The sequence below is a fragment of the Setaria italica genome, chromosome I (genome assembly GCF_000263155.2).
Source record: "Setaria italica strain Yugu1 chromosome I, Setaria_italica_v2.0, whole genome shotgun sequence".
Lineage (NCBI taxonomy): Eukaryota > Viridiplantae > Streptophyta > Magnoliopsida > Poales > Poaceae > Setaria > Setaria italica.
In genome coordinates this window covers 35,667,508-35,680,449 of record NC_028450.1, presented here as the reverse complement: position 1 = coordinate 35,680,449, position 12,942 = coordinate 35,667,508, and the positions used below count along the sequence as shown (strand labels likewise).

Sequence of the window (12,942 nt, the reverse complement as noted above, 5' to 3'; positions counted from 1 at the left end):
TATGGATTAATTAGGCTTAATAGATTCGTCTCGCGATTTAGCCTATGGGTTCTGCTATTGGTTTTTTAATTAGCTCATATTTAGTCCTCCTAATTAGCATCTGAACGTGTGATGTGACAGGGCTAAAGTTTAGCCCCTGACATCCAAACGCCCCCTCAAATGCAGTAAAAGTTCAGTGTGAGTTCGTTACAGCTTACCACTACTAGGGGGGTAAACTTTAGTCACGTATCAGTGACTTTCTGAGCGTGTCGTATATGCTTTTTCTCCGTGCAAGAACACCCCGTCAATAGTCATCGTCCGTGAACGGGGAAGTCGTGAAGTGCGAGTTGAAATAGGTCTATGAGCCTGAGATTCGTGCCAAATGCATACAGCAGTATTTACGTTACGTACGGTCCCTTGCCTATTGGATTGCTCAGCTCGTACAGATCGTGCCGGCTCACCTGCCACGACCAGTGTCATTGTGTCAAGGACTCAAGGCGCCATCCCAGCGCCCCCAGCCGGGCAGCCACCAGGTGCTGTGAGCGGATAAGGCCTAGCTACGTACTGCCTGGTGCCTGCTTGCGCTGGGCGCGCACTGCAGCTCGCTGCTGCCTTTTCCTGTTGGTTCTTCTGTTACTTAACCTTGTCCCCACGCGACACCGATCGATACGCCTCACGTAGCTTACTGTGCGGAGTCTCAGCAGTTGTGGCTGCACAAAAAGTGATAAGCCAGCGTCAAGTGGTTTCCGCACCCTAACATAATACGAGCAGCGGAACAATGCACGAACTCTCCGAATCAAGAAGGGAGAGCTAAATCTCATCCGAGTGAGATGGGATCTTATCTCATCTAAATTTTTCTTCACCCCATTCCCCTTTCTTCTCCAACTCCGGCGAGATTCATGAGGTTAGGGGTTCGGGGGTTGCCAAGGGTGGGGCTGCTCATTGCCAGCCTTAGAGGGTGGGCCGACGACGGCAGGCCGGCCTGGCGGAGGTGGCGGGCGCGGGGGCGGCGAGGCGTGGCGGTAGCGCCGCCAGCCGGGCGGCGGAGGATGGCGGTTGGATAGTGCCGGGGCGGGGGTGTCGATGGTGACGGCGGCGGTGGAAGGTGGCGGCGGGAGGGGTAGGAGGCAGCCGGCGTGGGCGGGCTAGGGCCGGCCGGCGTGGAGCTCAGGCAGACCCTAGCCTGCCACACCGGAGGGGTGGGGGAGGGCCTCGGTGGCGGGCGGCGGAGGGGTGGGGGAGGAAGAAGAAAAGGGTGGAGGCCTGGAGGGAGGAAGACGATAAGGAAGAGAGAGTAGGGATCTGAGCTGCCGATTTTAAATCTAACAGCTCAGAAATTCGTGTGAGGAGTGTCGCTGTTTTAGCCATAGACACTCCTAATGACGAAGCTTCGGCGTTAAGCAACGCATCGCGCCCCAGTAGTTCCGGCCAGCAGCACGAGGCCAGCTAACAACACAACGCTTTATCCTTATCCACCCATCGATCCCCATTAGCCGATCGATCGCGATTAACAGCTGTACTAGGCATGATGCCATGGCACACCATGCAGCCATGCTCCCCCAACAACCTGAAGTGACGGTGCCTGACGCGAAAGGCCCCGGCCGGGAAGGGAGCCTGCGGGCAAGTGCGCGGCAGCGGCAGGTGCGTGATGTGACAATGGCATCCAGCTCCATCCATGCACAAGCCGCGCGGCCGCGCGTAGTAAAAGCCAGCCGGCCGGCCGGCCGGCCGGGCCTACGAGTAGCTAGGTGCGGGGGGCTACGGCGGCTAGATGTGGCTAATATAGGGAGGCATGCGCCCTCCCGCCCCGTCACGTGCACCAGCTGTCCTGCAAAGCCCAACCAGGCCAACGGAAAGCTAGGCCATAGCCAGTCGCCAGCCGAGCAGCAGTAGAAGGTGCGTCCAGGAACGGAGCCCGCTGGGCGCTGGCCGCTCGCTGCCTACCTGCCCCTGTGCTGCTAAGTGCTGCCGCTGCCATGCATGGCATGCATGCAGGGGGCCGATGCTGCAGGTGTCATGGCGACCGAGGCGCGCGGGGCGGCCGTGCCCCTACGGCCATTTACTCCCGCCCCTGTCGCTCCGCCAACCGAATCTCCACCGGTCGCCAACTCGCCACTGTTCCCAAACCGGCGTCGGGCGTCCGACCCCTCCGCCGCCGTCCGGGAGATTCTCGCGCGTGGATTCGTACCGATCCGGCGATCCCTTGCCTGCTGCCCAAGCGCGCGCCGAGCTTGCCCTTTTTTTCTTGGTTCTTTTCTTCGATGCGGTCGTCTCGTCTTTTTCGGCTGCCCGGTGCCGTTCGTTTGCACGGAAGACATCTTTTTTTCGAAACATCACGGAAGACATCTGGGTGACGCCGGGCGGAGCCAGGGTTCCATTTCCCTCCTTCTGCCATAGCGCCATGCCATGCACGTACGTACGCACGCACGGCCGGCCCATGCGTGCTTGCTGCTCCGTCCGGATTCCTTTTCTTTTCTTTTACTACTCTGCAAAGCTGAAAATTGGACGCGACCGACCAAATATTTTTACCCCGATTCCACTGCTCCTGGTCGCTGACGTGTGGTCTGCGCCTCGAGTAGACTGTGCAGCACAGTACTGCTTCGGAGTGAGATTGCAGCAGCAGGCAGCAGCGGCGGCATATGTTAATCAATGCCGTGCCACGGCAACGTCGACGCGGGCTGTTGACTGGCCAGTGGACGGCACGACACGGCGCGAGTCGTCACGGCAGCTTCGAGATGGATTCGACCAGGCGTGATGGACGCCGCAGCGCGCAGGCTCTCTCGCCACGGCGCTCAGCTTCGCAGAGGCCGCAGCCGAGCCTGGCCGCTTGCGCGGTTCACTTCAGTGTGACGTCGCTGGCTCGCTGGTGCTGGGACGTGAGTACGTGAGCACGATGGCCCTGGCATTTTAAACAATTTTTCGGTCCGTTCATCAGCACTGCTTGTGCTTGGCAGTAGGATTTCTTTTTTCATCTTGGCACGTGACATGGCGTCTAGGAGTACATAACGTTGATATGTCAGTTGTCTTTGTAGTCAGGCCATGTTTAGTTACTCCCAACTCCCAACTTTGACACTATGCAAAAAGAAGATTCCCCATCACATCAAACTTGCGGTACATGCATGGAGTACTAAATGTAGATGAAATTAAAAACTAATTGCACAGTTTTGTTGTACTTTGCGAGACGAATCTTTTGAGCCTAATTAGTCAATATTTGGACAATAATTCACAAATACAAACGAAACGCTACAGTGTGCTACAGTGCTGTAACAGTAATTTGGCACCTCCCAAATTCCCCAACTAAACACGGCCTCAGGTTCTTTCGTAGAGACTAGAGGAAAAAAATGTTGTCAGAAGAGAGCGGAGGAACGGCCGAACAGATACGTACCCCTTTGACCGAGATGACAGTTTACTGCCCACTTTTGTGCAAGCATTTACTGTCTATATAGAGACTCGAGAGCTGGTTATTACTGCTCTCGTCTTTTCACCCATTAATGAGAGCACCAGACTCGACACTTCAGGACTGCGCCCGGTGCATCGATCGGCCATCCTGATGGGCACTGGCCAGATCCTTTCAGCATTGCTCATCTGCTACAACGACGCTTCAACAGTCCACGAGAGATAATAGCCATGTTCAGTTCACTCCAAAATTACAACTTTGACACTATAAAAAAAAAAGATTCTCCATCACATCAAACTTGTGGTACATGCATGGAGTACTGAATGTAGATTAAATCGAAAACTAATTACACAGTTTTGTTGCACTTTGCGAGATGAATCTTTTGAGTCTAATTAGTTAATATTTGGATAATAATTCATAAATACAAACGAAACGCTACATTATTGCTACAGTAATTTTGGTACACCTTAGGCAACTAAACAATGCCAATGCCGATTTCAGCTGACAGTTCTGACTTGGCAAAACTGGGGATTAGCCTATCAGACAGCTATACAGCTTTCCGGCAATAAATTATTTTGTATTAAGCAGTACGTATAGGTATCAGGTATGACATTCAGTCGGACACTGTCGATCTTTGCAATATCTCATCCAGTTACGCGTGTAGTGCTCTGTTAAGAAACAATCTTGTTTCAGCGCAGTGGCGGAGCCATGAAAAAATTATAGGTGGGGCGACTTCTAGCGAGAGAGTAATCAAAAGCAAAAATGCACTAATGCACACTACATCCACACATTGCAAGTGCTCGATTATAACGGAAAGGTGGATGAACAACACAATTGAATTTTAAGATGCTACCGCAAATTTGCAGCCTGTTCGCTTCAACTTATCAGCTACCGAACAGTGTTTTTCTCTCACAACAAATCAGCCGTTTCAGCTTTTCAGCCGACTTATAAGTCCAGCCGAACAGGCCGTTGAATGATGAATTTATAGTTCTGGTACCAATGCGTACAAAAATAGAAATGGATGCACCAGTAATAAATTGTATAAAGAGATCGATTGACACGCTATACTCTAACCAATGCTGATCTTTGTGCGCGCTGCTGTTGGTACCACGTCCTTTGCAACCGCAAGCCAGGCAGCGTTGGAAGCAAGGACTGGCGGGCAGCGTTGGTAGTGTTAGCGAAGGACGGTCCGCTGTTTTTCATTGACTTGGGCCCTCAATCTTTGGGCTGCTGTTGGGTTGGCCTAGGAAAAAACTAATAGACGCGATGGGTGCGTCATCTTCTTGCGCTCGCGGCTCTCTCGCCGACTCGTCCTCGCCATGACGGCCGATGCCTCCTCGACAGGAACACGGAGAGGTAGCTAAGGGGGCAGCCATCGGCCAAGGAGCAATGGAAGAAGGGGTGCTAGTGAGTTGAGCACGCCGGTAGCTGGGGCGGCCGCCCCACCCCACCGATAGGGTGGCTCCGCCCCTGGTTCAGCGGGTTAACTCAAATTATGGTGATGCGTAATCATAACGACTATGTAATCCAGGTTTGATTTTCTTCTTAAGTGAAAATGCGGTGCTCCTCAAAAGGAAAATACTGACGAGTAAGTTAGGAGCTACTAACACCCGATGAAATTGAAGCATGAGAACTATATAAGGTTTTTCAAAAAGCATTGTGTGAGAGTTGGTGCTGAATTGAAAGAAAGTTGGATTACGCATGGCCATCTGATCTGTAATTTGGTTCGCCTTTTAAATTTTTGTAAAATGATCTTGAAAAGAAATGGAATGAGTTGAAATGACCAAAGGGACATATGATATGATCGCCTTTCATATAGTACCTTTGGATCAGGGGCGGAGCTTAATTCTGGCCGAGGGTAGCCGTTGCCCCCATGTTGCTAGTAAGTTCCATTAGTGAACGCTGAATTTTACCATGTAATGAGTGATATCTGAGCCTCATCAAGCTTGCCACCGCTTCGGATGACCCTTATTCGAACTTTGACGTTGTTACAATTCAATTGATGACTTTTCTAGAAATTCCATTCTAAAATGTGAAGATAACTTCATGTCAAGTGTCATGTCCAAAAACTTGGCTTTTGCTAGCGCTGATGTAAGTTTCTTACTAATTTTTTCCAAAATAAGTTTCTTACTAAACTTTTCTCGATCCACGGTCGCCGCCGGTTGATCCTACGTAGTCTACTTACAAATGCTTTTGTAACAAATCCAGCGGTACCATCATCATGCAAAAAATTGTAACGTGATTCTTTTCACAAAAGTTTCGATCTTGAAGATAGTAGTCTAGAAACAAAAGAAACTTGGCCAAGCTGCGTACTAGCTAGCGCACTAGCCACTAGGGGCCGATCAAGACGTCGCCTGACGGAAGACAGGAAGCAAGTAAAGAAATGGCAGGAGAGGAGGCAACGGCAACGGCGCCCCACACCCTCCTGTGCCGGCCTCGCATCGGTAACCGCGACGCAGACACGCCCAAATCCACAGTCACCTCGCCTGGTCTCTCTCTCCTCCCATACGATGCTTGTCACCACCCTCGCTACAGTACTGCATCCAAATCCACTCCGCTCGCCCAAAAAATAGGCCCCGGAAGAAACAAAGGCGCATAGGAAACAGAAGAAAAAGCTGTACGTGAGGAGGGGAGAGCCGGAGGGGGGTAGGAGAGAGAAGCACGCTCACACGGTTCACACTACCTCACCAGTCACCACGCCTGCTACGGACTACCACAACGCTAGAGGGACAGACGGCGAGGCAGGCGTCGCTTGTCATCTTGCAGCTGGATCGCCGGCCGGAGCGCAGCCACCCCGTCGCGCTCGTGTCATCCCAGTGTCGGGCTCGCAGCTCGCTCACACGAGACCACCAGCCTAGGCTCGCCGCTCGCCTCGCCTCACCCCGCCTCCTCGCGTGGAGACGACACGCAGAGCGCGGGGCAGACAGCGACGCAGAGAGAGACAAAGCGGGCAATAAAGGCGAGCGCGCGCGAGCGGGGGTGCTGAGCTGAGCGAGCGAAGCAAGCAAAGCACATCACGAGCCGCAGCCGAGCCAGCCAGCCAGCCCCCGGGGGATCTCATTAAAGAGGGGGGTGCGGGTGCGGCCGGCCGCGGGGAGCAAGCAGCGCGCGAGAGAGACAGCGAGAGGATGGCGATGCCGTATGCCTCTCTTTCCCCGGCAGGCGCCGACCACCGCTCGCCCACCGCCACCGCTTCCCTCCTCCCCTTCTGCCGCTCCACCCCGCTCTCGGTCTCGGCGTGAGTGCCCATCTCCTCTCTCACTCCGTGCTCTCTCTCACCGCCATTTCGGCCCGGTCCTCCCGTAGGGCTGCTCCCTGGTGGTTCTTCTTGGGTTCTGAGTTCTGACCTCGTGGCTATGTTTGCTGGCGCAGGGCTAGCGGCGGCGGCGGTCTGGCAGAGGGCGCGCAGATGAGCGCGAGGTGGGCGGCGAGGCCGGTGCCGTTTACGCCGGCGCAGTACGAGGAGCTCGAGCAGCAGGCGCTCATATACAAGTACCTGGTCGCCGGCGTGCCCGTCCCGCCGGATCTCGTGCTCCCCATCCGCCGCGGCCTCGACTCCCTCGCCACCCGCTTCTACGGCCACCCCACACGTACGGCATCTTCCTCCCGAATACTTGCCGTGTTGCTTATTCCGGACTCTTTCTTTATTCCGATCAGGTGTACTTTGCCTACATTAGTTAATCTGCTCCGGTCATTTGTTAATCACTGATGCGCGATTCAAGAACCGTGCGTCAGTTTTATACTAATAGCCCGATTTGTTCCTGGAAAGCTTCTGTTTTTTTTAATCCGATCTTTGTGCTCTCTTCAAGATTCAGCATACGATTTGGGAGAACTAGGCCATCATGTTGTGCTATTTGGTTTTATACTGCACCTGATGGTGGTTGAAATAGAGGTTAATATCGTCAGCACCATTGTGGACGAAGAGTACTGATGCTTTAGAAACCAGCTCGCTCTCTTGCCATTTCTTTGTTCTCTTTCTGCATGATCAATAATGGTGAGGTCGCGAGCAAGCAAATCCATTGAATGCAGCGGTAGCTGCTCCACTGTTCGCCATTTCTGCCCATTGCTAATAATGGGAAGCTTTGCCTTGCGTCTGCGTCGGTACTGTCCTGTACCAAATGCCAATCCATTTGGATGCTGCACAGCTAGATGCACAGATAAAAAGCTAGCGCATAAATGATGCTTAAATAACGGATAACAGCGTCTGATTTGCTCGGTGTGCTTTGTGCAGTTGGGTACGGATCGTACTTCGGCAAGAAGCTGGATCCGGAGCCGGGCCGTTGCCGGCGTACAGACGGCAAGAAGTGGCGGTGCTCCAAGGAGGCCGCCCCGGACTCCAAGTACTGCGAGCGCCACATGCACCGCGGCCGCAACCGTTCAAGAAAGCCTGTGGAAACGCAGCTCGTGCCCCCGTCCCAGCCGCCGGCCACCGCGGCCGCGGCCGTCTCCGCCGCGGCGCCCCTTGCCGTCACCACCAACGGCAGCGGCTTCCAGAACCACTCTCTTTACCCGGCCATCGCCGGCAGCACCGGTGGAGGCGGCGGGACCAGCAACATCTCCAGCACGTTCTCCTCGCCGTTGGGGTCGTCGCCTCAGCTGCACATGGACAATGCTGCCAGCTATGCATCTCTTGGCAGTGGAACGGCCAAAGATCTCAGGTGACTGTTCTTTCTTTGCTTTTCTTTCTTCTCCAATGCCAATTCTGTTTCTCAACAGTGCTATCCTTTTAACTGATTGGCGTCAGAGATGGTCACGCAGATAACTGTTTACCTGTGATCCTTCAATCACTGCCTTACATTTCGTTTTGCATCAGTGGCAATCAAAACCAGTAGTGCGTGCTCAGTACTTTTACTGCTGCCACGCGCAATAAGCATGACCTACTGGGACTTTACTCACTGCAAGAAATTACGTTAGTGTTCAGGGTCTGGTAGTCTGGTTCATTGCCTGGCCATGCTTTCTGGGTTCAGTTCTAAGACCCTGAAGGCTGAAGCCCAGGGCAGTGTCCATTTCTCTACGCGATATCTGTCCTCAGGTCAGGTGGAAGCGCAGTGCACAGCCTTCTTGGCTTTGGCACAGACTAAGCTTAGAACACGTACTGCCCATAAAGATGAAGCTTGTTTGTGTTCAGTGGTCGCAGTGCTTGGGCCTGCTGATGCTGGCATCACCTGACCATTACTACAAGTCTTTATTGTTGCAGAATCAAGTCGTTTCTCTTGCAACTCTTTTAGGGCGCAGGATACAATAAATTTGGTCCTTGTAACTACCGGAAGGGCAGCATGGGCATTATAGTGGAAGTGCATCTCTTTTTGCCCATACAAATCCTTTCTTTCCACCTATACATATTGTTGATTTAACTGAACAGATGTTCTAATTAAGCGGATGAACATCTGCCCTTTTACTTTGCTGCTACTTGTGTACTATCGAGCTGTTGCTAAGTTACCGAGACATGATCACTTTTACTGAAAATGATGTAGGATTTGATAACTAACTACAATTTTTCATCTGTTAATAATACGTTTTGTCATACCTTTTAGAAACCAATCATGGTAACTTCGTTTTAGGTACCGTTTGGTCATTATGTAAGTCTAAAATAAAACAGTTTGTTGAAAGGCAAATTTAATTTAATTTAATTTTGAATGCTTTGGTTGTATTTGTAATACCATGTACTGATTCGTTCTGAAAACCTTGCATTTCTGGAAGAATAGCTCAGTACAATTGTCACTTGTGTCGTGCTTCAGCTGTCTGTTCTTTTTAAGAAACTTTGTTTGTAGTTTAATATACCAATCCCTACTAATTTCCGGTGTTCACCCTACTTTCTGAAATTCAGGTACAATGCTTATGGGATAAGAACTTTGGCAGACGAGCACAATCAGCTTATTGCAGAAGCCATCGATTCATCAATGGAGAACCAGTGGCGCCTCCCGCCGTCCCAAAACTCCTCCTTCCCTCTCTCGAGCTACCCCCAGCTCGGGGCGCTGAGCGACCTGGGTCAGAACACGGTCAGCTCGCTCTCGAAGATGGACAGGCAGCCACTCTCCTTCCTAGGCAACGACTTCGGGGCGGTCGACTCCGGGAAGCAGGAGAACCAGACGCTGCGGCCCTTCTTCGATGAGTGGCCCAAGGCGAGGGACTCCTGGCCGGGCCTCTCCGACGACAACACTAACCTCGCCTCGTTCCCGGCGACCCAGCTGTCGATCTCCATACCCATGGCGTCCTCGGACTTCTCCGTGGCAAGCTCTCAGTCGCCGAACGGTAAGCTAGCTCTGTTGCTACGAGAAACTAACGGCTGTTATACTGCCAGTTCTGTGACACAGTGCAGCTCGATTACTGACTGGCACCATGTCTTTTGTCTCTGCAGATGACTAATGGTGCCCGTGGACTGGACTGGTGGATGTCCCTGAGCCAAGTATTGGATTCGTTGCGTTCTGATTTTCTCTAGACTCTTAAGGACACTTTTGTCTGCTCCCCACCACGCAGTAGCTGAAAAACCCAATCTATGCTTGTTCTGTATAATTCGTCGGTCTTTTTTTCCGTGTCAGATCAGATTTGTACCAAACCAAAGTGACCGGACTCCGTCCGCCGTCGCCTCACGTGGGTGAACATGAGACCGTTTTCCTTAGGCTCAAAGCTTTGTGTGCCCCCACTGATGGATTTCATTCTCTATCTCTCTCTCCCCTGTATCTGAAAGCCTGCTTTGCATAAACCCAACTGCCGAAGCAGGCACTGACAGACAGTGCACCAACGTGACGCTTCATGCCCTCTCGGGCTGTCCCCCGATCTGCATGGATGGAGCCCTTTTATCATGCGAGTGCCCTACTCAACTGCTAGTGGTACTGGTAACCAACAAACTCCTTTTGTAAGTGGAGACAGTAGACGCGGGGCTTGCTTGCAGCTGCAGGTAGTAGCAATTCGTCAGGCAGGCGGCAGGCCGGCCGGAATCGGCCAGCTAGCAGCGCACAACGGAGGCGACTCGTGGCTCCCTTTTTCCCGGAACATGATCGGGCAGCAGGATCCGCCGCTTTGTCACCTGGAGCCCGTGACAAGCAATGGCCGTCACCCCAGTTCCCCCACGCCATCCCGAGATCCACCACCAACAAGCAGGCGCCTTTCCTTTCATCGCCCCCACCCCCGCATGTTACCGGGGCTCCACCTCGCCGCCCCTCCTCTATGATTACCAGAGCTTCCAAAGTTGGGTGGCCGAGGTGAAACAGGCTTGTGTGCTGGACGCCGAGCGCGGGCAGGGGCGGAGCGTGCAGTTCTTCCCGGCTGTGCTCGGCGGCGCGTCCCGGCGCGGGGGGACTCGGGCATCCTGGGAATGGCATGGGATGCGCAAGCGGCGTAGTCCGGACGTGGTGGCGAGCGATCTGCAAAGGCTACGGTTGATTGGTACGGTTAGATTTTGGAGGCTTTTTGGACGTGCCATGAGGCCACCTCCTCGCGGGCGGGTGAGGAAGGCGGCATGTGGGCGCGTGTTGGTGCCTTGGTGCGGTGGTGCATGTGATGTGACTGCCGCGAAAGGAGGAGCTCGATTTCAGCGGAACCCATGGTGCGGTGGTGACGAGTTCCCTGGCCGGGCGGATCGGTGGTTTCCGATCTTCCGGCAAGGCGGCAAGGACAATAGCCAGAGCCTCAGGGCGTGACCACACCGTGCCACTTGCCAGTAGTTGCGGTGATGCACCTTTTGGGTCCAGTTGGGCACTTGCAAAGTCACGGCAAACCAGAGATCCAGCAGCCCTCGGATGGATTCCGAGCTTTAAAATCTCATTAACTTGTCTCCTTTTTGTCAATGACTCAATTCCGAGTAATTTCGAAAATTGACATCCAATTCTTGAGCTCTTCAAGATTTGACACACTAATCCATGTGTCAATGACTCAAATTCTTAAAAGGTTCACGAATTATAATTCCAAATGTCAAAATCTCTAGTCAAGTCCGTTCAAGGAGCACGTGAAAACTCCTACAGGGCGGATGAAACAAAAAGGCTGCCGCTGGGACTCGTGGTAGTACGCTGGTACCGATTCGGTTGCGATCTCACGGATCCACACGTTGTACTTGTACTTCCACAGTTCCACAGCTATTTCGGCTTCTTGTATGCTACCACCACTACAAGTGTTCGTACTCGATTTACCCGGTTCGTATTTGCTTCGTCCTTTCTTCACTGACGGGAATGGAAGGAAGGAAGGAGGACAACATTTCAGACCAGCCATCTTATGTTGGCCCAGTGGTCCTTTATGGACCGAGTTCGTGCGCCGACCTGAATGGTTGAAATCAAGCCAGCCAAATGGGCCTATTTTAGTGACCCAGCCCACCTGCGAGCTCGCCACTTGCTTTTGGGCTGCGCTGAAGAGCCCATTGCTGTCCCCGGGGGCAGCCCAAGCCTCTCTGTCCGGCGGCCCCGTTTCAGTAATCAGTACTGCACAACAGATGCAGAGCCGTTCGGTGTTTGGATCGTTAAGTTTAGGATATCGTCGAATATTCGGAGGTTAATTAGTAGAACTAAATATAAATTAATTATAAAATTATTTATATAGATGGAGGCTAATTCATGAGATGAATCTATTAAGTCTAATTAATTCATAATTAGCATATGTTTACTGTAGCATCACAGTCAAATCATGGACTGATTAGGCTTAATAGATTCATCGCAAATTAGCCTCCATCTATGTAATTAGTTTTGTAATTAATCTATATTCAATATTACTAATTAGTACCTAAACATTCGATGTGATAGGAACTTAAACGGACTACATCATCAGCTAAATGTTTGAAACCTTGTCGATGTCCATCATAAACTTGCTTTTCCTACGTGATAGAAGAGTATATTTCTTCCTCCAAGTCAGTGTCATCCTTTTCCAGTAACCTTTCGGTTTGACGCACTGTCGCGCCACGGTGGTACATCTACGTGACAATCTGTTCATTCAGGTGTACCCTAGCACCTCAGAGCTGCGGCCGTCCTTACAGGTCTCGGACCGTCTCATCCTATCGTATCGGCGCTCCATCAGACCATCACAAGTTCACAACCAATCTACTCCGTATGCGCAAACGGTTTCGTCCAGGACTCCAGTGCGGCAGTGCCCATGACACATGACAGTATATTACTCGTCACGAAAATAGTACTAGTATATCATAGTATATCAAAGTAACTCTCACTACATTTTGACAAGGTACTAAATAGTGTTTAGCGGCATAATAGCAGATTAGTGCCCGTGTAGCGGATCGCGAATAGCGGGTGCTATAGTGGACGCTAAGTCCAAATACCGGAATTCAAAAAATAGTCACAATTTTAGAGCATATTTAAATATTAACATTAAATTTACTTATTATAATTTTAAGTTAGCTATTACATTTCATGGTAAGAATCACAAGTAAATAGGTATACTTAAGATGTATAGATATATATTAACATTAAATTACCATATCAATAAATAAAAAAATCATTTGTCATCCAATAACTCTTCGTCATTACCTAAATAACCATTTTAAACATAATTATTACCATTTGATTCATATTCATATGTCACTTGAATTGTAAATATAGCGAATAGCGGTCTACCATAAGCAATAGCGG

General features: G+C 51.4%; 1 protein-coding gene across 1 annotated transcript; it reads left to right on the top strand.

Moving 5' to 3' along the window:
• The first annotated feature begins 6,363 nt into the window (after window positions 1–6,363).
• Window positions 6,364–10,037, top strand: LOC101778167 (growth-regulating factor 4). The gene is made up of 5 exons (XM_004953528.3): window positions 6,364–6,614; window positions 6,749–6,966; window positions 7,608–8,034; window positions 9,204–9,628; window positions 9,735–10,037. The coding sequence occupies exons 1-5, from the start codon at window positions 6,505–6,507 to the stop codon at window positions 9,740–9,742; spliced, it is 1,188 nt and encodes a 395-aa protein (XP_004953585.1). The 5' UTR covers window positions 6,364–6,504; the 3' UTR covers window positions 9,743–10,037.
• The last annotated feature ends 2,905 nt before the right edge of the window (window positions 10,038–12,942 follow it).

What these genes read in the sequence shown, in the direction of transcription:
- LOC101778167 (XM_004953528.3), top strand. Translation starts at nt 6,505, where the DNA reads ATGGCGATGCCGTATGCCTCTCTTTCCCCGGCAGGCGCCGACCACCGC. An exon ending in ACCCCGCTCTCGGTCTCGGC is followed by an intron (nt 6,615 to 6,748) that starts GTGAGTGCCCAT and finishes TTGCTGGCGCAG; the next exon opens with GGCTAGCGGCGGCGGCGGTC. An exon ending in GGAACGGCCAAAGATCTCAG is followed by an intron (nt 8,035 to 9,203) that starts GTGACTGTTCTT and finishes TCTGAAATTCAG; the next exon opens with GTACAATGCTTATGGGATAA.